Raw genomic sequence first — 25,678 nt, forward strand, 5'->3', positions numbered from 1 at the left:
TTTTAAAAGAAAATTTTCTCTAAGACCATCGAACCATAGGCGTGGATTTTAAAAGGAAATTTTCTCTAAGACCATCGAACCATAGGCGTGGATTTTAAAAGGAAATTTTCTCTAAGACCATCGAACCATAGGCGTGGATTTTAAAAGGAAATTTTTTCTAAGACCATCGAACCATAGGCGTGGATTTTAAAAGAAAATTTTCTATAATTTTATTCTTTAGGTCCTCCAAGACTTTACTCGTAGAGTTTTAGAGACAAAATTTGTCTAGAAAAAATTTGTTTAGGACCTCCAGGACTATAGTTTTGGATTCTTACAGAAACAATTTCTCTAAAAAAATTCCCTAGGACCACCAGGACTATAGGCGTGGATTTCTACAGAAACAATTTCTTTAAAAAAATCTCTAGGTCCTCCAAGACTTTACTCGTAGATTTTTAGAGACAAAATTTGTCTAGAAAAGATTTGTGTAGGACCTCCGGGACTAAGTTTTAGATTTTTAGAGAAAAAATTCTTTTGGACCCCTAGAACTATAGTCGTGGTTCGTTATGAAAAAACAGATTCTCCAGCACCGCCCGCACTATAAAGAAATTTTTTCTAAAAAGACAGGACTATCTATTTTTTGCAAATCGTGTTTCGTTGGAGAATTGCGAAAATAGCCAATAGCATTTACAGGAATTGAGGCGTATTTCACATACAATACTTATACGCCCAGGTATACCATTAATAAATAACAATCATTCGCCATATATGTATAGCCATTTTTCCAAAATGTAATGTTTGCCCTCTGGGAGTCACAAAACGCAAATTTTAACAAAAGTTTCATAAATATTTTGCATAATTTTTCACAAAACCTCATATCTAGGTTTGGTTACTCTTTGTATGGATTTACAAAATTTCAAACCTAAGCTCGTGTTTTTTTTTTCTTTTTTTTTGTTTTGTATTCAAATTATTGTCCGACTATTGTTTAGTTTTGTTTTTGGAAATCCTTTTTTTTTGTATTTTGCATGGATTCTATTATCTGTGCTTAGGACACTAGCCGTTTATATTGTGTAAAAGACAAGGGTTTCACCAGCTAACTATGAACTTTTTGACTGGCTTTGAATGAGGAAAGGGTTGAAAAGAATTGCTTTATATTTTATCTCAAGTTTTGAACACATTATTGTGGAAATTTCTTCTGGTTTCACATGCCAGCTCACACACAATTGATTTGCCATTTATTATGATGCCAGACAATAGAATTTGACTTATAATGAAGTGATTGTAGTTATACAACCCAGGCGAACGAAGAATATAAAACTTAGTCACGTATTTATATTTCTTCGTGTTCTTTGGTTCCCTTTCTTTAATACAAAACTATGTCAAGTGTGTGAGAAGCATTCACAAATACATACATTATAATGCAAATATTGTATTGGCTGTGAGACATATGATGCTACGCTTTTAATTAAGATAAGATTCTTATCATTTAATTGCATCATTCGAGGGTTAGAAAGGGAATATACCAGACAATGACTTTATATAATACATATCACTAGTATTTGTTTGAGGGAAGCAACCACCAGTGAAAGGTGGATTAAAAGTGTGTCTCAAAAATTCAGTGGCAAATACAAAATCCCTTCTTGCCCCCTCATCTCTAGTGAGGAATTATCCTACTTCGTATTCAGGAAATCCTTTTCTGTTAATTATGAAATGTTCCTTCCTAGATTGGGACAAATTAAATATGTGTTTCTGCCTTCCTGACACACAGATGTTTCAAAATTAATTAAGAAATGTTCTTACTTGTTTTTGTTATCCTCATCAGCAGCAGCACCACGGCCACCATCATCTGTTTAACAATGCGATTTACCATTATTGTGATAATCATCTTTATCATCATCAGCATGTTTGTTATTTAGCAAAACTTTTGCCAGCAACAACAGGACACATGTTCATACATATGTATCATGATGCTGATAAATAATCCTCTGTTAACCTCACGTAATTTATCACGTCCTTCACTCTTTCCCTCTCTAAATGCTACCCGTGCCATTGGTATCTAATACCATGTCATCGAAACTTTTTTGCCACAACAATTATCGTGGTTTTGGGTTATGGAAAAGTTGTCGATGTCGTTATGATGATGACACAAAATAAATGCATGTTTTGTGTACATGTGTGGGTGTTTTCCTTGTTAAGTGATCCACTTGTATTTGTTAGAATGAACAGATCATCAACAAGAAACTTGGCACTGGGTGTGCTAAGGAGATAATTGGAAAAATGGAATTAACCTGATGAGCTAATGCAAAGGAAATCTGTGAAAAATCAATAATAATTTCCTGGTTCAGATTGATTTTTATGCTGTTAAAGATATTAATAGGAATTACTGTAAAACATACGCTCAGAGGTAAGGAGTGCTTAAAGGACATATTAGCAATTATACACCCCATACAGCCACAATAAAACTAATCACGCAAATTGGGCATTAGCGCATTAGAAATTAAAAAAATATACATTTAATATATTTGAAGATATTTACATAGATATTTCTTACCCATATTTCCTAAATACACATAAAGGATAAAATTGGGGTCGCGAGTTCCTTTAGTGGATTCCATCTAATATCTGCAATAATAACTTAATACAAACTGATTTAAATTAGCCGGAAGTTGACAATGAAAACAATGTTTATTATTAAGCATACGCCCATTGGTACTTAAAACTTACCTTAAATAATATTACTTATACGTCCCATAGTCCCTTCGTCAAAGAACGTGGTGAACACAATACACACTACACCTCTTTTAGAGATGAGTGGCATGAAAAATAAACGATGCTGACCAATTAATTCATCGCTGTGCAGTGCTAAAAGTAAAATTTTGGCTGTTTTGGTATAAGGGAATTGATTTAATTACTTTCCTTAGGACTGCAGCCAAAAGATAAGTCCAAATTATTGCACATACGCCTCCTTATTGCGTTTTCAGCAATTATTCTCTATTACAAACTTCTATTTTAAATTAAATAAATTTTTAAATATTTTTTTGATTCCATGCTGTTTGTTATATATTCTCCAACAAACAATAATTTTTGTTCCCACTATTTGTTTAACATTTAAATAAATAAAAAAATCTACAGCTATTTGCTTGTTTGTCTACGAACAAAAACAACATCAACAAAACAACACTACAAACAAGCTATAAACAATATTTGTTTAAGTCTAAAGCTTCTTTATTGTCGACGATGTACATGGCGGCGGATGTACACAGCAAAAAAAAAACGTTTGTACTAGCAACAAAATATCACTTTATTTATCATAAGTAAACATGTTCTACCCATGTACACCGCACACACACAAACACTGATTTCGCAAACACTTGGAGTCTATGGACTCCAATGTTCGTGCATTTGCATTGGCACCACCACACAAAGCTTACAATGACTGCCAAGCTGCAACTGCTGTACTTGTCGGGGCTTATGACTGACGCTTTATCATTCTAGCACCCACTACCAGTGGATTTAGAATAGGGAAAAATGACATTTAAACATAACAGATCACAACTCGACATGATGGCATAAAAAACCAACCAAACAACAACACAAAATCACAGTCCATGACAGTTTGACAGCTTAAAAATAACTACACAAAATAGAAGAAGAAAAACAACTTTGAGATAAACAAATAAACACTGGTGACAAACTAAATTCCACTTACCTATTAAATAAACAAATATTTTTTCGGCACATAGAGTGTGAGAGAGAGAGAAGAGTATCTAAAATGGACAATTTTGTAAAATTCAATTTACAAGTTTTTCAATTAAATGGCAGCAAATTTGAAAAGGAAGCAAAAAAAGATTTCAAATAATAAATATTTGTTTTTAATAGTGGAGCGTATGATTGCTATTAATTTATTTGCTAGTTGGGTTGTCGTGGCGTATGATTGATGGAGAATAATGTGGTAGATCACAATAAAACAGGGGTTTTGGAAAATCCTAGAAGCGAGCGTTGACATAGCACATATTCCATAGAAGTAATTTTTTGTAAGATGTGAAACCGCCATCTCATAGTCGCTACAAAACTCCATATTTTCTCCTCACCGCTTTCGTGAACAACTCCCTGCTTCTTGACATGACCGAAAAGTTTTAAAAATTCCACTTACTTTCGACAGGAATGAATCTGTAAATTAGACTTCCAATATGGGCGATGTCAGTCCATTCCCACAAAAATTCAACATTTTTGCTCTTTAATCCAGTTTAAGGCCTCATCTCGGAAGTGGTTGAAATTGTAATATCGGGTAGTCGTTGTGATCATGCTTACATAAAGTCTTTCGTAGCCTACAGAAGAACTCAAGCTGTTCTCTGTTGGGTATAGAAGTCCTCAATAGGTCTTCTGTTGCTTAAAGAAGACCTCACGAAGTCTTAGGTTGCCTATAGAAGACCTCAAGAGGCCTTCGGTTGCCTATAGATGACCTCAAGAGGCCTTCGGTTGCCTATAGATGACCTCAAGAAGTCTTCTGGTACCTATAGAAGACCTCAAGAGTTCTTCTGTTACCTATAGAAGACCTCAAGAGGTCTTCTGTTACCTATAGAAGACCTCAAGAGGTCTTCTGCTACCTATAGAAGACCTCAAGAGGTCTTCGCTTGCCTGTAGAAGACCTCAAGAGGTCTTCGCTTGCCTATAGAAGACATCAAGAGGTCTTCGCTTGCCAATAGAAGACCTCAAGAGGTCTTCTGTTTCCCATAGAAGACCTCAAGAGGTCTTCTGTTACCTATAGAAGACCTCAAGAGGTCTTCTGTTACCTATAGAAGACCTCAAGAGGTCTTCGCTTTCCTATAGAAGACCTCAAGAGGTCTTCGCTTGTCTATAGAAGACCTCAAGAGGTCTTCGCTTGCCTATAGAAGACCGCAAGAGGTCTTCTGTTACCTATAGAAGACCTCAAGAGGTCTTCGATTGCCTATTGAAGACCTCAAGAGGTCTTCGCTTGCCTATAGAAGACCTCAAGAGGTCTTCTATTACCTATAGAAGACCTCAATAGGTCTTCTGTTACCTATAGAAGATCTCAATAGGTCTTCTGTTACCTATAGAAGATCTCAAGAGTTCTTCGTTTGCCTATAGAAGACCTCAAGAGGTCTTCTGTTACCTATAGAAGACCTCAATAGGTCTTCTGTTACCTATAGAAGACCTCAAGTGGTCTTCGCTTGCCTATAGAAGACCTCAAGAAGTCTTCAGTTACCTATAGAAGACCTCAAGAGGTCTTCTGTTACCTATAGAAGACCTCAAGAGGCCTTCGCTTGCCCATAGAAGACCTCAAGAGGTCTTCGGTTGCCTACAGAAAAATTCAAAAATAACCTTTCTCTGTGATTGGGTTCATCTCCAAAATATAATCATAAAAGGCACGGAAATGTTCCTACAAAAGTTGGGAAGAATTGGAAGTTGCGAGCAATTTGCAACAAAGATCTCAATTCGTTTGTCATTTGAGCTTCCGTTTTGCTATCCGTCAACGTCTGTTATAAATAGCCCAGGGGGCGTATAATTTGTATTAATACCTGTGTACGTCAAATTAACTTCAAAAGAGGCAACAAATATACATAATTATCGGCCTGATTCTTTTTTGGAAAATATTCTTAACTCAAAATATAAAAATACTTTACAAAATTATTTGCCACGAACAGCATTTTTCGCTGCATTTGGCATGACATTTTTTCATTTTTGAACACAGTCCAAACAATTAGTGAATTTTTCCGCTTCCATTTGAGTTTAAAAGAAGCATACGCCCGAATCACAATTATTATACAAATTAATATAAATCATACGCTCCAATATCTAAAATAAATATTCGGTCATTTTTGGATAAATGATATTTGTATGACTGACGTTGATAATTTGTTTCTGCAGGTGGGCATTTGCAGCGTATTATTGTTCTAAAGCTTGCATGACGAGAAGATCGCTGGAAATCTTGAAAATAAAGTTTCCTCATTGCGTTTTGCTGGCTTTTGCTCACATAGTCGCTACAAAACTCCATATTTTCTCCTCACAGCTTTTGTGAGCTACTCCCTGCTTATACGCTCTAATATCTAAAATAAATATCCAGTCATTTTTGGATGATAGGATATTTGTATGACTGACGTTGATAATTTGTTTCTACAGGTGGACATTTGGAGCGTATTATTGTTCTAAAGCATGCAATTGATCGAGAAGATCGCTAGAAATCTTCAAAACAAGGTTTCCTAATTGGGGTTTACTGGCTACTTATTTTAGATACGGTAGCGCATGAATGATATTAATATTTGTAATATATGGAATTTGGGGCGTGTTATTAAACATCAGAAAATCTCAATGCATGATGATTTTATAACAGTTGCAAGTGTGGGAGACCTTGTATAATCTCAAATTATCTCAATTTTCCAGCTCTGCAAATCTCTACATTTTTCATTAAAACATCCACAATAATAATTCTGGTTTGGTGACGTATAAGTGCTGACAAAACGTATACGCTACATGCCACTATGGATTATACCGACCACAATGCGTATTATCTCTGACAATATGTATTCAATCTCCTACTAAGGTGGGTCCTTATAGAATATTTGTGCCATAAGAAAACATAAAACAAATCCTGATGATTTTATAACAGTAATAAGTCTAAGATACCCTATCAGAATATATGAAAGCACTAATGACACATAACAAGTGTTGCCGAATTTGACGATTTACTGTCCTTTTTATGATTTTTTGGCCCAAAATTAAAAAATGACGATTTGACGATTTTGTGGTCCAAAATGACGATTTTCCACGTAATCCAGAATAAAGGACGAGAACTATATTTTAACCAAAATTTCATGAAAGACTTTAAGGAAAGCGATCTTCCGAACTCGATTTTATGATCATTTTAAATTTTTATATCAATTTCCAGATAGATTGGCTATATTTAGGCACATATCTGGAATACAGGTATTTTCATAGTTTTTGCATCATCTTCGATTTACATTAGCTGAAAATATTAATTTAGGAATGTTAATGGATGAAAATCTTTCTTGAAAAGTTTTCGAGATAAAAACTTTCTACCTATGCTCTCTTTAACGACAGTTTTTGTCGATTTCCGACTGTCCATCGATCTTGGCATTAACAATTTAAATAAATTGAAATTGAAATGTATGTGTACTGACAAATATGGACGATCACAGCGACATTTAAGCTAATCTGTCATTCAAAATTGGCAATGCGTACCCAGATTTACCTTGCTACATTTCTGCAAACTCGATAACCATAGGGAAAACTATCATCTGCTGAAATCTGTGTTTATATCGGTATTTAAGTGAGATTGGGTTAGATTTATTGCTGCACATAACTCTCTTAATTCTTGAAAAATTATTTAAAAATCAGGTGGCTTTTGCCAAATATTCCTTTAGAATTCGCATTTATAAACGGTGCTATTTATTCTGAAATAAGTTCGAATTTCCAGCTTAGTACAGTTGTTTGACCTGGGTGCGTATTAGTTGTGACAATAGGTATACGCTCCACTTTACTCACATTACATAATTTCTCATTGAACATCAGGGTTTTATTTAATGCCTATGTGCCATAAGTGTAATTGTAATTAAAGTATTACATATTATAACATCTCAAAACATGCGAATTTTATATAAAAAGGCTTCAGTTTCAATTTGAAATGTTATTTCACTTAAATTTCTGCTGCTACAATCAACATAGAAGAAACACTTTCACATTTCATACTATACATAAAAATTAGGTGGTAACATTTGGAAAGGAAATGGCATGTACACATTTACATTTCTTATTCTCTCCACAGACCTTCCATCCTCTATCTAACCAAAAATTCAAATATTACCACCTAATTTGCATACATTAATCACCACTATACACATTGCTTTCCCTCTTCATGGATTCATTTTAAAATTCTCCAAATCCTTGCCTGCTGGATGGTCCCGGTTTGTCTTTAGCAAACACTTTTTTTGTGTTGGGTCAAAAAGAAAAAAAAAAGAAAACTTACCGAAAAAAGGGCAAAAAGAGAAAGAGAGAAAAACTTTTAATGAACCACTTTTTAGTTAAGTAAATATTTTACGATTTCTTGTAACTATTCGAAGAACTTTGTTAACAACAAATTAAACAATGAACGCAGCAGCACACAGATGCGGCGAAAAGGAAAAAGTATGGCAAACAGTTTTATGGAAGATGTCTTTTTTTTTGGGTGTGGTGGAACATTTTAAGGAAGCAGCTAAGGATATTGCTCTTACTTGCTAATGGATGCATAATTAGCTAATAGAAATTTTGTACAACAAATATTAAGGAGAGGAAAATTAGCTTGTTAATAATAATTAATATTATGTATGCGCATTAAATTACATGACATTTAAATAATTGTAAATAATCAAATATTCCAAAAGGCTTCAAGGAGGAGGAGTTTTATTATCGGCATGATTTGTGAAATTTCAGGGAAAATATGTAGCCTCACATGAATGTAATTGGTGTAACGTATTTTATTGCAAAACATCAACTCACAATATCGCCAAGATCCTACTGTGGTCCTTTCCATATGCCATGTTTTATTTTCTTATTACCTCTGGGTCGTATGATTTATTAATATTTTTCGTTCTTGCAATCACATTATTTCTACCTTAAATTAATCATACGCCATGCAGTATGTATGTATGTGAAAACATCATAAAATATATATGAGTTCATTTTCCCATTCCATGGTTCTCGTTCGCCTCATTTAGACATGGATGTGTGTGTGTGTGTGCGAATATTTGCCCTTAGGCAAACAGAAATATTGTCTGAGTAGCTTCATTTTATTCCAAATGATTGCTTATAAGGGTCACATGGAACTACAACCAGCGTAACATCAAGAACATCTCAACCATTGTTGTTCTTGTTAAAAAAAACGAAGCGTCTAAGAGCTTCAGTTTGCTCATTATATTCTTACTGTTTGTATGTTGGCTGTTTTTTTCTTTCTTTCGTCTTCTTTTTTAACTTCTACAAGGGAAAAAACCATACGAAACACCAAACACTTTAAGCGTTTTAAAGTATAAAACAAAGTGAGTAAAGCCAAAGCAAATCACAATAGAAGAAAAGAGGGGGAAGTGTGAAAAGGCTTTGCTTCGCATTTGTGCTTCAAATTGCCTTGGGTTAAAGTCAAAGTTAGAAGTGTGTCTTTTTTCACTTCTGTTTCCAGCATAAAATTACGTTAAATAAAAGGGTTGACTTCAAATTAGTCTCACAAGACTAATGTGCAAATTAAATGGACTGTAAATTTTTTTAAGAATTTTTAGTATTTGTTTTTCTTTTTCCAAGTTGGGGAAAAGGTAAGGACACGTTTTGAGGCAATAAAAATTAAGTAAAATTGGTGTTTTTAGAGAAGTTTAAAGAAAGAAGTTTAATTTGAATTTTACTTAAGTAACCTCTAGTTGGCCATTTGTCTTGACATACACAAATCATGAAAATCTTTTCCGATATTTCTCCAATATGAAAACAAGAAAATTACTGAATATGTCTGATAACTAACCAACCAAGATATCGCTCTCGAATTTGGAAAAAAATCCGTATGAAAAATATTCTTTTAGAATCCACATTCCTAAACCCATTGTCTGTTTGTCCTTTGATATGTATTCTCAACAAATTTCAAATGTCCAGTTCTGCAAATCTCTAAATTTTTCATGAAAACATCCACAATTATAATTCTAGTTTGGTGTGGCGTATAAGTGCTGACAAAACGTATACGCTACATGTCAGTATGGATTATCCAAACGCGACTGCGTATAAGTTCTGAAGTTCTGGAACACTTGCCACATAAGGAAACTTAGAATAGATTTTCATAATCGCAAATATTTAGTGTTTTTGTTCTAAAACTCTTCTATAGCGTTCCGAATTAGAAAAACACACAAAATATCTTACATTCGTATTACCATCGTAGTTTTGGTCCTGTATATAATATCGCCATTATGATGGTCATATTTTTTGTGGTGTTTTTAACATTAAAATAACTCAATATAATGGTCTAAAGGTGTTTGAAAATTATTCAAATTCACGTAAAAATATTGTTACGGAATTAGATTTAACTAATCTCCAGTAGACGTTGTTTTATTTCCCAGTACGATTTGTACTGGGATTACGTTTCTACAATGCTTTATTTACTTTATTACACTTATTCGGAACCGACTTTAATTACTAAGCACACAGCTTGTCTCTAGTTAGCACGCAGCTATTCATTAACCGATCTGTTCAGATCAACGCTTAAAACACAAATACTTCGTCGTTGATGATTCCACCTGTATTTATCTCAAAATCCCCTTGTTCAAAAATTCTCCAGACCACATCTGGCAACACCTCGAATCTGTGCAACGAACACACAGACGCACATTCGCATTAAGCGAACAACCACATTCACATACATGGTCTAAGATCAATACAAGTGGACAAGCACACTAATGACGTAATTACAAAAACAAACATAAAGAAAGCACAACGAAACAAATACAAGAAATGGCAAACTAAACGATAATTGCATGACTATAGCAAAACAAATGAAAACACAAGCACATTAATAAACGGTAAAGTAAGAACTAGAATGATGAAGAGAATTCTACATGGTAGTTGTTGTTGCTTAAATAAAGTAACTGCGTAATAAAAACTTTACGTTACAATTCAAATTTTTAAATTAACGGATATCAAACTAAATTAACTAAAACCTATCAGTTACATTCGTAACAATATTTTCGAATATTTAGCAAACATTTTTATAATTATTATTTTTTTTTTTTCTTCAAAAAACAAATTCCCCATTTTTGGCTATGATAGCTCTTCAAACTCGGTATAAATTAAACGCATACGCTACATATACCTTTACTGTAAGCATAGAAGGAGACAGTTTTTCGAGCTTGATAAAGAAGTTATTTTTCGGTCTTCAGGTCTCAAACATAGAATATATATTTTAAACGCCATAGAATATTGCCTGAAACATTTTTCGAATTTTTTCCCTCCCCTTTGTTTCCATATAAAAATCAAGTATTAAAACGGTGAACCAGTAGCGTATTAGTACTTACAAAACGTGCACGTTATTTTCGCTAGGTTGAGCACAGATTTTGGACCTTATTGCGTATTAGTTGTGACAATATGTATACGCTCCACTACCAACATTGATGGCTGCTCACTGGAAATGTCCCTTTTAACTATCCTCAAAAGAAACAAGTAAGTTTTAGTTGTGAAAATATGTACACGCTCCACCGGCAACTTCTATGCCTCCTCATTGAACATTTCCCCCATTAACCCAACTCAAAAGAATCAAGTAAGTTTTTTTTATGAATTGTCCCCAAGCCTTTAGATGTTTTGAATTCAAATAAAATTTTAAACACTACTTAAATATGGACACATGTCAATCGAAACCCTTTAGGCCTTTAATATATATAAATTCCATTCCTCCATCTGCCTGCCATTCCTCTATGACACAAAAATAGGCCTCCCATACACTTATATATTTCTTTTTTCATTTCTTCTTATTGTACGGTTGAGATTTTTCTTCATTTCACTTTTGTTTCATCTCTTGTTTTTTGCTTGCTTTGCTACAGAATTCTTAATGATTTTTATGTTCATTTATTTTCTGTCTGTCCGTTTTCTCTCGTTTTTTGTCTTTTGTGGAAAGTTACAGAAGGTACAAAAACAAAGTGGCAAAAGCTTTAAAAAGGGAAACAAACAATACATTCAAACGTACATACATATGAATGTTTGTATTACACCAAGGAATAATGTTATGTCTTTTTGTAGCATACTTTGGAGGGTTTAAGTTGTGATTGTGTTTTCAAAATCCATTATACAGACATTGTTGGGGAGGGGAACAGATTCCACGTGTCACATTCATATAAATATATGTGGTTGTTTTCTTCTGCTGCGTATTGCCATTTACGCATTTCAAGTTCTTTTTGTATTTCAAGAATCTATTCTCTGGTGCCTTCAGTTTCATGCCCAAGCTCATTTACATGCATAAATGTTTATGGGTTTTTATGTTGAGCCAGCCAGCCAGCCATTGTTTGGTCTTCTCTCTCTTCGAATGGTTGGTTGTTTCCTTTGCAAAGGAAAATATTAAGATTCTTCTTCTTCCTTTTTCCACTTTCTCCTTTGCTTATTACATTTTTGCATATAAAACTAAAACCATAAATATGTTTATTAGCTAAAATTGCCTTGTGCTTTTAGCATATTTCGAACATGTTATCTGTTAAACGTGTATCAAGATACATGTGTATGTGTGCCCTTACCAGTAGTCCAACCTGCTTAATATTTATTATTAAGCAAACACGCAGGAAAAATTGATTACTCACATTTGTCTTATAAAAATTCATAAACTAATTTCCCAGCTACTACTTTTGATCTGATACTGAGGGGAATCGTCCGGGTTAAATGAAAATCATGAATGTTAATTCAGTTGTAAAAATGTTGAAACATCCTTTAGGGGGGAGACTCAATTAGTTGCAGTTTTGTAGGGGAGGAATGAATGCATAAGACAAAAAATACACGTTGCTCTTGAACCAACTTTAAATGGAAAGTGCTTACAGCTGGGAAGTTTTTGCGGATTCTGAAACTACAATGGTCATAGATGAGAAAAATAAAAAAAAAACGAAATCTCAGGAATGGTAAAACCTACGAAAATGTCATAAAGGTCACATTTGTAGAGAATTATCACAGCTACAACATTTTCTCAAATACCATTTCAATAGGACTTGGGGATTCCAAGCAAAATAGCGAATACCTAAAAACCCTAAAAATGTGAAATTTGACCGAGATTTATTTAAAAAGCGCTCCGTCCACTTTTTTTATTTTTCTCATCTATGAACATTCTAGTTTCAGAATCCGTAAAAACTTCCCATTTAAAGTTGGTTCAAGAGCACCGTGAATAATGTGGCGAAAGAGCATATTAAATTACTATTAATGAAAGAGGGTGCGTATGATTAATATCAATGTGTTAAGTGATTTATAATGGGCCGTATGATTAATATAAATACATTGCCATAACGTTAACGACAACATGTCACTTGTTTACTCAAAGAGTGTCAAATCTCAAAAAATCAAATATCGAGCAAATCGCGTTTTAACTTGGTGATTGAAATTTGACGTCCCAACTTAAAAAGATTATCACAGAAAAAAGAATAACCATAACATCTTTTGTAAATAGTTAGCCAGATATCAGCGCTAAGCTGTAACTCGAGGAGTTTTAGAGATATCAAAATGGAAATAAGACACAAGATAAAGTAGAAATTAGGCATTATTTGGTTTACGTCACTCTTTGAGTACATGAGCGATATGCAAATTTCTCTGCATAAAGGTCTTCCAATATATATTTGTAAAGCTTTCGGGCCTTTCAGTGATCATTTTTCTTCTTATTTATTTATTTAGTTTTGGAAACTCCACAGGACCTTCCACTAATTCAATTTAAAGTGGTAGCCTATAAAGCTTTAGTTGCTTGTATGGTGATTTTGGGAAAACATTTTCTTAAAAACTTGTTCCCATAACAAAATCTATGTCCTGACGGTGAAATCAGAAAGTAATTCCACGTTTGATATTAAAATCCTTGGAACAAATTATAATTCTCCACTGGGACAAAGCTCTTATAATTGATATAATTAAATGGTTCGTATTTTTTCCTTATTTGTTTCACCTCTGGGTCGTATGACTAACATCATATCCCATACGCCCTATGGATCATATAACTAATAACGTCTCTTATTAATATTGGTTCTCAGATTCTTAATACCAACATGGGCAAAATTTTCTTAGGTAATACAAAATTTCATTAAAATTTCAAAATTTCTTTAATTATCTCCTCTAATTGAAAGTCGTAAATTTAATTTCAATTCTAATAAAAAAAAAATCAAAATGAATTGTTTTCCATGAATTTCTCCTCCCTTTAGAAGAGGTTAACTTATGGCTTCCTTAAGAATTCTATATACATACAAATGTATATCCCCCTTAATACAAGCCTGTCTGCGGTTTTGCTGTTTCGTAAATTTATTGACTTGTCATCACTTATTCCATCTTAAACTTATCAATGTCTGTGGCTTAACCAAGTCATCTGCAATGCAATTGGAATTTAGTATTTATATTAGTGTCGTCTTCGTTTTACATCTTACATCTTGGTTGAATGCTATCAATTTCAAATTCCCAAGTGGCCATTTCCAGCACACAAACAAACCTGCATGTGGTTTACTTGCATGAAGTCAAGCACCTTTAACATCATTGAAGATGCTTTCTATTTCTCTTGTCTTTGGTGAGAGAAAGATGTACACTTGAAGGAATGTTGTGTAAGGGAGGTGAAGTAAGGTAGTAGCTTACACAAAGTGGTTTGGGTATTTCCCCCTCTGCAAGAGTATGTAACTTTGAGTTGAACACGTACATTCACCATTCCCGTTAGAGCAACGAAATAAACCTCAACCCAACAGTGTAACGTGGCTGTGTAGTTCATATCAGCACCTTTAATCCCTTAACTTCTATATTAAATGATACATTTTATATGAGTACATACAAATATACACACATATGTATACATAAATATGTAACTACGTGTATAATAGAAATTCATTGTTACTTGTTTTTTGCAAACTGTAGTTGAGTGAATTCAACAAAGAAACGGTTCTCAATCAATGGGTGGTCAAAAGCAAAGAGACTTATAGTACGTTTATATATAACCGGATTTAACAAACCGACTGGGTTTCAAATGTCAATTACATTGCTTATATTTCAAATAAATCCTCATAAAAAAGGTAAACCCTTGAAATAGCTATAATATAAACATGACCTTATTGTGCAAAAACAAAAAATGACTGCTAAGGGATAATTGAAATTGTCAAAAGTAAAAGTTTATCTAAACGATTTATAGGCTTCTAGAATTAAAAAAAAAAAAAAAAAAAAACACAAAAATTCTTCTTCTCTACATGCACAAAGATGTGGTGTCTATGGGATTGCAACTGTTAAGGGGATAACTAGGCACACTCTTTGTGACACCTAAACCACAAAAATCTGGAAGCTTTCAAAACTACTTATGTCCCCTACGAGAATTTTACTTTCTTTTAAAATTAGGGGTCTATTTTTTTACAATCATAGGTCAGTTGTCGAAAAGGCCTTCATTTGTCGAAAAATCCTATAGATGCTATCTTTTTCCTTGTTCAAATAGATTTTCTCGTTTATGGACTATGTGGCGTATGAGTGCTAACTTACTCATACAACCCAGAGGATATAATTATTATTACTTATACCTCAACTGGGATCAACAGATTTTAATTCTTTGTTTCTCTTTACGGTTCTCAATCAATGGGTGGTCAAAAACAAAGTGACTTATTATGCAAAAACAAAAGGAAAAATGATTCCTTAAGTACATTTCGAATTGTCAAAAGTCAACGTTCTTCTAAACGATTCATGTGCTTTTAGAATTAAAAAAAAACAGAAAATTCTTCTCCTGGTTTTTACTACAGGTACTCCTTGTGGTGTCTATGGAATTGCAACTTTTAAGGGAATAACTAGGTACACTCTTTGTGACACCTAACCCACAAAAATCTGGAAGCTTCCAAAACTGCTTATGTCACCTACAAGAATTTTACTTGCTTTTAAAAGTTAGGAGTATATTTTTTGTACAATCATAGGTCAGTTGTCGAAAAATCCTACAGCTGCTTTCTTTTTCCTTGTTTAAATAGATTTTCCCGTTTATGGACTGTGTGGCGTATGAGTGCTAACTTACTCATACAGCCCAGAGGATATAATTATTATTACTTATACCACAACTGGGATCAACAGATTTTAGTTCTTTGTTTCTCTTTATTTAAGATTTTAACCTTTATTTTTCTATACTTATTTTATTAGTTATGCCATTTTGCTTTCCAACACCTCTTCTCTGCTTAGTCTTTCTTACAATTCTCATGCTAAAGTATATTTGTTTTTAGCCACATAAATAATTTATGCAATCTACACGTATTTTATAACATTATATGAGTTTCACCTTAACTTGTTTCTCCTCCTTCATTATATTCACTCGCCAAAGAATGCGAGTGGCAAAGTCAAAGGCATACATAGTGGAATCAGCAAACAGCCTGGCAAACATAATAAGAAGAGTTCATAACTTTTTCATAAACACATTTAATGGGTGGAATTTGTGTGTGTGTGAGTGATGCTGGGCCTTCCCAACAGAATATGCCTAACTAAGCAACAAGGAACCCCCAAGGAAAAAACGGCAACAAGGCTCATCTTTCTCAATAAAAGCATGTGTGTCATCATACATTTTTGTCATCTCCAAGAGCACCATTATCCCCCCATGGTATTAGATAGACTTGCAAAGACTTCTTGTTGTTAATCCCTAAGGAAAATGCTCAAAATTTTCAATTAGAGGTTGAAAAAAAGAAACAACAACAAGAACTACCTATGTTTTGTTTTTTCTTAAAGTAAAGGAATGCCAGTCAGACTGCTCGTTAAGGCTTTATTTTATGCTTGCTGAAATTATGGTTATTATAACGTTTCACTTCAGCAAACATAGGCAGACAGACGGGTAGAACAGCAACAACAACAACCGGGCACAAAAAGAGGCAATACAAAGGTAGACAAAGACAAGGAAAGAAATTAAAAAAACGTTACAATTGTAATAATCCACCAGCAAGGTTGGCAAGGTAGGGCGTCATGTGGGAAGAGTATTTTAAATGCCATAAAGTTGTGATTATTAAAAACAATGTCATAACTTGTCAGGAAAATCATTATTTCCCTGTGTAATCTCATTAAAATTAAGTATTGAAACATCTCTTCTCCGTACTACACGTCGAGGTGGATGAGTAATTTATGAAGATTAAAAAAATTACATATATAACTCATACGGTATGTGATGCTGTAGACCGACATATATATGTATGTTATTAAACTTAATGGCATTTATAATGAGTTGATAGGGAGAGAGATGAGAAATGAAAAGCTTAATTTAAGTGTCCATAAGGAAGTAATGTTTAAGATTTAAATGTTTTCTAAGATTTTAAATACGTTTTAATGGAAAGGGGTGAAAGGTGAGACCTTCCATTGGGTCGCATGATTGACATAAAATTAATATTCATATTTTTTATGGATGCACATAAGTGATATATTATGTATACTGCCAGAAGAATACTATTACCATAAACACCCTTGAAGAAAATGTTCGAAGGATTTGTTAATTATGAAAAGCTATACCAAACAGTGCAAAAGTCCTGTAAGGTCTTCTTGTGGATATTGCAAGAGCCGCTTGTCGCAGCCTGTAGTAGAATACCAAACATCGAACAGTTGTTTATTGCCTAAGTATTTGGAAAATGTGTCAATAATGAACTCATAAAGTTCTCAGGGCTAAAAAAATTTAACAAAGCTACCACACCTCGCATGATCATCACAAAACGTATACTCACACCTTGCACATGTACATATAAGTAGAGTTGGGCAATCTCGTTCACTTGAACGGTCCGGATCACTATCCTCGTTCAAAAACGAATGAGTAACATCATAAAAACCAACGTGTGAAATTACGTATACGCAGTTTTGTCAAAAAAATTACCGGTGTCCATTGAACGAGATAGTGATCCGGATCGTTCAATTGAACGAGATTGCCCAACTCTACATATAAGTACTGTATTACTCAAGTACTGTAGTACTGTACTGTACATAAAAACCAACGTGTGAAATTATGTATACGCAGTTTTGTGAAAGAAATTACCGGTGTCCATTGAACGAGATAGTGATCCGGATCGTTCAATTGAACGAGATTGCCTAACTCTACATATAAGTACTGTATTACTCAATTACTGTAGTACTGTACTGTAGTACTGTATTACTCATACGATATGTCTAGAATTCTTTTGCATACAAATGTTGACCTTAAACACAAAACAAACCATTTAAATTGAAAAGCTCTTTTGCTATGCTTTATAATCTTACATAACGAGTTGATCTCTCAGAAAAGGGGGCTTGTAAGACTTTCTTACCTTAATAAATCCTATTACCACATTTCCTAAAAAAAACTCTTGTAGGGTTGTTTGTAGTGTTTTATGTATCCCATGTCATGGTCTGGAAAAATAATAATAAAATTTATTAAATATTGCCAACAGTTCAAACCACACAGAAGGCATATATACACACAAAAGAAAAACACAGAAAAAGGAATGGTAACAAATACTCAGGCCAACACCACAAAAAACACTTAAGTCGGTTTGGGAGAAAAACAAAGCTGTTTAACTATTTAAGGATTAAATTGTTTATTTCAACATACAAACTAACGCATATTTCACACACACACACACACGATACGTAGAGAGCAAGGGGAGTTACCAACCAATACAGTTAGAAGGATTCTAAAACCAACCGAGAAAAGAATAAACAAACATATATTTACATGAATATACCAGTATCTCGTTATTGTCTACATATGTAATCCTCTGCCTAGTTTTTTTTTTTGCAAATTTCCAGGCCAACAATTTGAGGTTATGTTATTTGTTGCAGCGCCCAACTCATGTGTTATGTGAATATTCATATGTGTGGCATTTAGTTAAAAGATTAAAACGAATTGGATAACACAAAGGATAAACATGACATTTGTTAAAGCCAAAAAATGAAGAGATGCTTGTTGTTGTCTCATTATCCTTGTTGATGGCATTATGGCACTAACTAACAGATAATCTCGGTTAGCTTACAATTATTGTTTTGTAGTTGGAAGTTTTTAAGAGAAAAACTAGAATTCTACATATATGACAATTAGTGTCATATTTACCCTTTTATTTGAAATGTTTTCATTTGTAAACACATATTTTGGTAATTTACCTTTCATTAGTATTCTTCCAACTTTCGCTTTGTATGTAATTTTATAAAGAGAACTATGAAAATGCTTTATAAACATGTGGCAATTATGCTCTCCCCCTTTTGCTTAATTAAACCCCTTTGGGGAATTTACTATTTACTCTCTTCCATTCTCATTAAAAGGTAATGCGTATGTAGTATATTAATGTGAGCAAATGGGGTTATGTATGATTAATAAAAATAGAATGTAATGTAATGCGTATGATTATTATTAATATAGGATATTAAGGTTACGTTTGTTCAACTAAAATTGAAAATTATATATTAACTTTAATTTTATAATTACAAACATTTACTAATGAAATATTATTCCCTTTTCCCCGTATTCTTTACAGGTTTCCTCTCATGGGACGTAGCTGATTGTCATGTCGATTTGGAAGAGGAACTGAATACTATAACCAAACATGCACCCGAAGGAGAGGAAGCACGTTATGGTAAGTTTAACAAAGAAATTGCATATTTTGAAAGATAATTAAAAAGGGAAATATTCGTACAGATAAGAAACGATTGGGAAAGCTTTGAAAATGAAAATTTTGAAAATGTTTGAGAGTTGACTTCCACTCTGGCCATTTTAATATGTGCCAGGAAGATTTTCTGAGCTTTTGAGGCGGACGCAAACTGCACTTTTCCCAAATTTTGTATGGGAGGTACCCAAAAAAATGGACTGATATAATCCATATTCCAACCTGATACATGACTGGTGAAATAATACGATGCGCAAAGTTTGGGCCAATCAGAAAATCCCTGCGAGAGTTATCTTTTGGATTTGTCATTTTAGTTGGTGCCGTTAGAGCCTTTAGGCCATTATCTCAGGAAGTATTGACTTGCCTCAGAAAAAAATTGTACCGCCTGCTGAAAAAATTCAAAACGATCCGAGAGGAGCTCTTTTCCAAAATTCACTTTTCCTAAATTTTGTATGTGAGGTACCCAAAAGACTGGACCGACATAATCCATATTCCAACCTGATACATGACTGGTGAAATAATACGATGCGCAAAGTTTGGACCAATCAGAAAATCCCTGCGAGAGCAGGCACCAACTAAAATGAGAAATCCAAAAGATAAGGATTTCTCATTGTAGTTGGTGTCGTTAGAGCATTTAGGCCATTATCTCAGGAAGTATTGACTTGCCCCAGAAAAAAATTATACCGCATACTGAAAATATTTCAAAACGATCCGAGAGAAGCTCTTAAATTTCACTTCAAATTTCAAATTTTGTGCGGGATGTGCCTGAATGAGTGGAACGATATAGTCAATATTCGAACCCGATCTTTGTCTGAAAGGAAAAGTAGGATGTGCAAAGTATTGAACAAATCGATTGCTCCCTTTGAGAGTTATCGTTTACACCATTTTACAGAATCGGTTGATCCCTTTGATAATTGTCGTGCCAGTCGGCCAGACAGACAGACGGACATGGAAAAATCGACTCCAAATTGTCTGAAACCGAAATCAATATTTCGAAGAGGCACATTTTTGATCGTATCAAAGTTGCTAACGAGGGTAGCCTAAAGGCTGACGTTAAAATAACGAATAAGAAACCTATTCCATGAACAAGCAAGACGGAGTAAGATTGGCTTATATGAAACAATTGATGTTCGATTATATTTTAACCGAAGTGTTTTTTATTGCAATACATAGACTATATTCACTACAAATGACCACCTGGTGGTATGATTGTTATTAATTTCGTATTCGTGGCGTATGCGTCACATTTAAGCAATCCACAATCATTCGTCACCCTTGATAATGCAAACCATACAAAGGCAGATGAAGATAGTTGGAAAATATCCAGGAATAAAGAAGAAAACCCTCGTTGTACATTCGAAATTGGACCTTATTTAGATTTATAAAACCCCCTTCTGTTCTATTACATCTGAGAAGACTTTTGACGTATTCAACGAGTGCTAAAAAGGGAGATTTAAGATCTTCGATTATTGACTCTTCTTATCTGAGCATCTATAGAAAAGCTCTAAAGCTCTAAAGGTCCTCTGACATGTAATAGGGAAATAACATAGACTATTTTCACTACAAATGACCACCTGGTGTTATAATTGTTATTAATTTCGTATTTGTAGCGTATGCGTGATATATAAGCAATCCACAATCATTCGCCACCCTTGATAATGCAAACTATACAAAGGCAGATGAAAATAGTTGGAAAATATCCAGGAAGAAAGAATAAAACCCTCGTTGTACATTCGAAATGGGACCTTGTTCAGACTTATAAAAACTAGAGTTGGGCAATCTCGTTCAATTGAACGATCCGGATCACTGTCCTCGTTCAAAGACGAATGAGTAACATCATAAAAACCAATGTGTGAAATTAAGTATACGCAGTTTTGACAAAGAAATCACCGGTGTCCATTGAACGAGATAGGGATCCGGATCGTTCAATCGAACGAGATTGTCCAACTCTAATAAAAACCCCTTCTGTTCTATTACATCTGAGAAGACTTTTGAGATATTCAACGAGTCCTAAAAAGGGAGATTTAAGATCTTCGATTAGCGATTCTTCCTATCTGAGCATCTATAGAAAAGCCATCTACTGCCATATAAAGATCCTCTGACATGTTATAGGAAAATAAGGAGCGACGCTGATTTCATCTACTGACCTATTAAAAGCCTCTTAACTTTTCTGTTAACATATTGGAACTTCTTTAAACAATCTAATCCAAAATATTGTAACTGAATTAGGCTTAACTTAACCCCATGTCGGCATTGTTTTATACCCCGATACTATTTGTACCAAATAAAACGAGGGTCCTTTAGATTACAATGTCTTATTGCATTATTACTTCTTTACCAGCTAACGGTTTGAATTCGCGGTCTAATTTACAACTCACCCACCCACCTACTATTCTGGCGCTGAAGCATAGACTGGTCTAGAATCCTTAATCCGAAGGTTTTCAAATAATCCATAACATATCTCTCAAGTCACATAGAATAATTCTAAGACATTTAACTGGGTTGTATTACACCTATGATGGGTTCTACTACTGATCCAAAGTGATGTTCTTCGGACCTCTTCTCTTCTATCGAAGGCATCTTCTCCTCTAATTTATAGAAGGCATCTAAACTGACCCAATGAAGACTTCCATATTTTTTTAGGGCCTTTAAAACTTTTTTCTCGTCCACAAAAGACTTTCAAGTCCTTTTTCTGACATTTATATCTCTTTAGACAACCTAAAAACTGTTTAAAACTTCCTGAAGCTTTCCAATAGTCCATAACCAATTTCTTTAATCGTCTAATAAGCTGCTAACTAATAGAATATATCAGAGTTCTTCCGGCAGAGAATTTCCACGATCATTTTCTGTCTTATAAAAATCCCGAAAATCTCTGAATTAGCCGTAACAACTCTCCATAGTTACATATACAACTTCTAAGGCTTTCTGTTGACCTGTAGTGCTACCTGGTAATCCAGTAACTTTTTAAAACTTTCTAAGACATTTCCTTTGGTCCATAACATATCTCAGAAGTACTTTGGACAACGTTTGATGTCTATTTACTTACAGAATATATCAGAAATCTTCTAAGGAAAACATCCATCATATACTAATTTATACAAACCCCGAAAGTCTTCCAATAAGCCCCGATAGACCTCTAAGGTTTCTTGGAAAACCTCTAATAACTATTAACTTCAAAAATACATCTGTGGTAAGATTCTCTAACTCATGTTTTGAGTTACTGACAAAAATCGTTGCAATTAAAATGCTTATAATTTCTGTAATTAATGATATTATTCGGTAAGTTTGAGTTTTCATGCTACACTTTTTGTCGGTAACTCAAAAAATGAGCTAGATAATCGCACTACTGAGTATTTCTACTAATCCATAGAAGATATCTCAGAACTCCAATTGACCTTTAGACGACCCTTGAAATCTTCTTAGACATATAGTAAAGCTCTAGATGTTCTAATTACATATAAAAACACATGACTTTTTCTTCTGAGCTATAGAAGGCAATTCAATACAATTTTAAGGCTTCCAGATGTCATTCAATGTCCCATAACTGATATCTAAGATTCTATAGACAATTTTAGAATTCCTTTACTGGCACATAAAAGATTTCCGCGATCACCCAAATTGTTGCTAATGACTTATAACAGAGCACTAAGCTTCAAAAAGGTACTTCTATTGACTTTTGGTCAATTTAATGACTTTAAGAACCGCTGAGACCCTCAATTGCAGTAAAGAATATATTTGAGGTCTTCTGATGCTCACTCGGAGAGCGTATAAAGACACCATAATTCTTCTTGTGGTCAATTGAAACTGCCACAAGGATTTGCGGACTTCTGAGGTCATATACTGACTTACAGAGGATTTTCGAATGTTTTCCTTAGTTACAGAAGTCTTCAGCGAAAATATAAAAGACTTTTGAAATCTTCTAATTACTGAAAGAAGAGTTCTAAACACCAATGGTTTTTATAATTTACTAACTTACAAAAGATATCGGAGACTGCACTGTGAGATATGCGTGAAGTCATCTACTGATCCTAAAAATAGGTTTGTCTAATTCCACTGTTTTAGATTTTTTTGCACGTTTTCTCCCCATTTAAATTAAGGAACATTCGAGAAAATATCCAATGTTCAATCGGTCGTATGATTGTTATTAATTTAGTTTATGTGGCGTATAATTAATATTAATATAGTTCACAATCATACGCCATCATTTACTATTTAAAACAGAATTATATTTATGGGAATAACCGTTATTCTTTCATATTCTCTGTAAAGAAAGTGGAAAATTGTCCAATGAATAAAACCAAATATCTCAATATATATAAAACTAGCATGTGCCCGTTACTTCGTTAGCGGAAGTGACACAATTATAAAGAAAATCTCAACATTAAAACTATTTTTTTTTTTAATAGAAATTATTTCTGTTATTTCTGACCGATTTCTGAATTTAATACCCTAATTTTGTCTTCAACAGCATCTCATATGTTCAACAAACCAAACATTATTGAATGAATTTTTGTTTTAATTTGAAATTGAAAATCAAAATTTTTACAAATTCATCGTTTGTAATCATTTTTTGTATAACTGGATTTTAAAGAAAGAAAATCTTTTGTGCGACACCTGTTATGTGAAAACAAAATTATTAAAGAGACGTAAATCATTCGTAAATCAGAATGAAGTTTATACCATTATCACCAACTGCGACATCTGTTGCAATGAAAAATAACAACCTTGATTGTCTTTCCAATATATATTGGTTTACGATAAAATAAATGCGCCTAGAAGTAAACTACAAAATTTGAAATTGTTTGTGATATTTTACGGTATTAAGAAATTATAGCATTTAATTTGACAAATGGGTTGCCAACTAAGTACATAAGTAAGTAATAACAGTGAATAATAAGGATTTTTGTTATTATTATTTTTTGTGGTTCCAGGCCGAATTTTGAAAAACTCGGCCTTATCTCGCACTTTTGCACCAACAGTGACCTACTGGTAAAATTTCAAGCTCCTAGCTTTAGCCGTTTTAGCTGGGACGACTCGAATAAAAATTCTTTCGAACTATTACCAATCTTTTTAATCAAACTAACATTTTCCAAACAATAGTAGTTTGGTAGTAATTCAAAAGAGTTTGAATTTGTATTATCTTAGAAACACAGAGTATTAACTCCCAAGGGAAAACTCCTTTGTGTGTTATCATCACATTTTCTCCTCTCGCGAAACATCATCCGTGCATACATATACAGACAATCAGTCCATGTACCAAGTATACATTTGATCTCCAATAAAAAAACACTCATTTCCATTCCAATTAGTTCATGTATAACAGTAAAAAAAATTGTCTAAATGTATATTACATTTTAATAATTACTAATTATTTTTATTTATTACTTCAACAAACAATAATCTAATTTGGTGTGTATTATTTATTGCAATTTACTTTATTAATTAATTAAAAAAAAAACATCCTTGAACTCTTTACAAACAACAATATGGCTGGCTTTGTTGTTATTGTTTTTTCTTTTGTGTTTTTCAAACACAAAAACCCATTAATTATTACTCCATAACGTGCTTATAGGCGAATTAACGCAAACAACAGCTTTAATTATAACAATATACCACACACACACTCATACAGAGGGCCCACAGTATAAAGCTCACGCACAATATTGTCACGTAATCCAGACATAAGGTGGCATGTTCATGACTAAGGCAAGCCCACAATTATCGCTCTTTCTTTCAAAGTTTATGTAATGAGACATGTTTCTCAAAGTCTTTGCACCGCTGAACACTTAACATGTCTGTAACGTCTGCTAAGGGGGTGGGGAACTTTGCAATCATGTCAATCATTCTAATTAAAATTACTTTCACAAAATGTCTTACCTCATATTGTTGATGATGCCGACATTGGGTGGGCTTTGTGGCATGGAAGCCATATTTCCCCTCAATGCAAATCTATTCATCTATGAATTCAATACAATTTAGCAACAACTTCAAATTGTAACATCCAAATGAATAATAGATTATGTCCTTAAGTACTTCGTAATGTCATGGCAAATAGAAATTAAAAATTTATTTATTCAACATAGATTGGCAGGGTATGGTATGGTATGGATGTTGGTTGATCAATGTCAGTTTTATTCATTGCATACATATATGCTCATGTGAGTGTTAAGATGAAATAAATATCTAAAATGTGGCATAGTTTTAGGGAAACGATTTGGAGAGGGGTTTTGGGTGATAAGGCAGGGAGGAAGTTGAGTTAAATTGTAACTCTCAAAATGTATTGAGTTGTGGGCTTGATAATATGGATTGATAACAGTTTTTTGTTAACTAAAGTAAAGTTTTTTTTAACAGAAACATTGTTATACAAAATGTAAAACTGTTATACAAAATGT

At 33.6% G+C, this 25,678-nt stretch overlaps 1 protein-coding gene across 3 annotated transcripts in view; it reads left to right on the top strand.

Annotated features, from left to right (window-relative positions):
- futsch overlaps window positions 1-25,678 on the top strand; it is a 178,109-nt gene that overhangs the window by 120,285 nt on the left and 32,146 nt on the right. For all 3 annotated transcript variants that reach the window (XM_073975287.1, XM_073975289.1, XM_073975288.1), the window contains exon 3: window positions 19,158-19,256. In XM_073975287.1, the coding sequence (XP_073831388.1) occupies window positions 19,158-19,256 (99 nt within the window). The remainder of the gene's footprint in view (window positions 1-19,157; window positions 19,257-25,678) is intronic.

This window comes from Musca autumnalis, unplaced genomic scaffold (assembly GCF_047663935.1).
Source record: "Musca autumnalis isolate F117 unplaced genomic scaffold, ASM4766393v1 scaffold_3, whole genome shotgun sequence".
Taxonomy (NCBI): Eukaryota; Metazoa; Arthropoda; class Insecta; order Diptera; family Muscidae; genus Musca; species Musca autumnalis.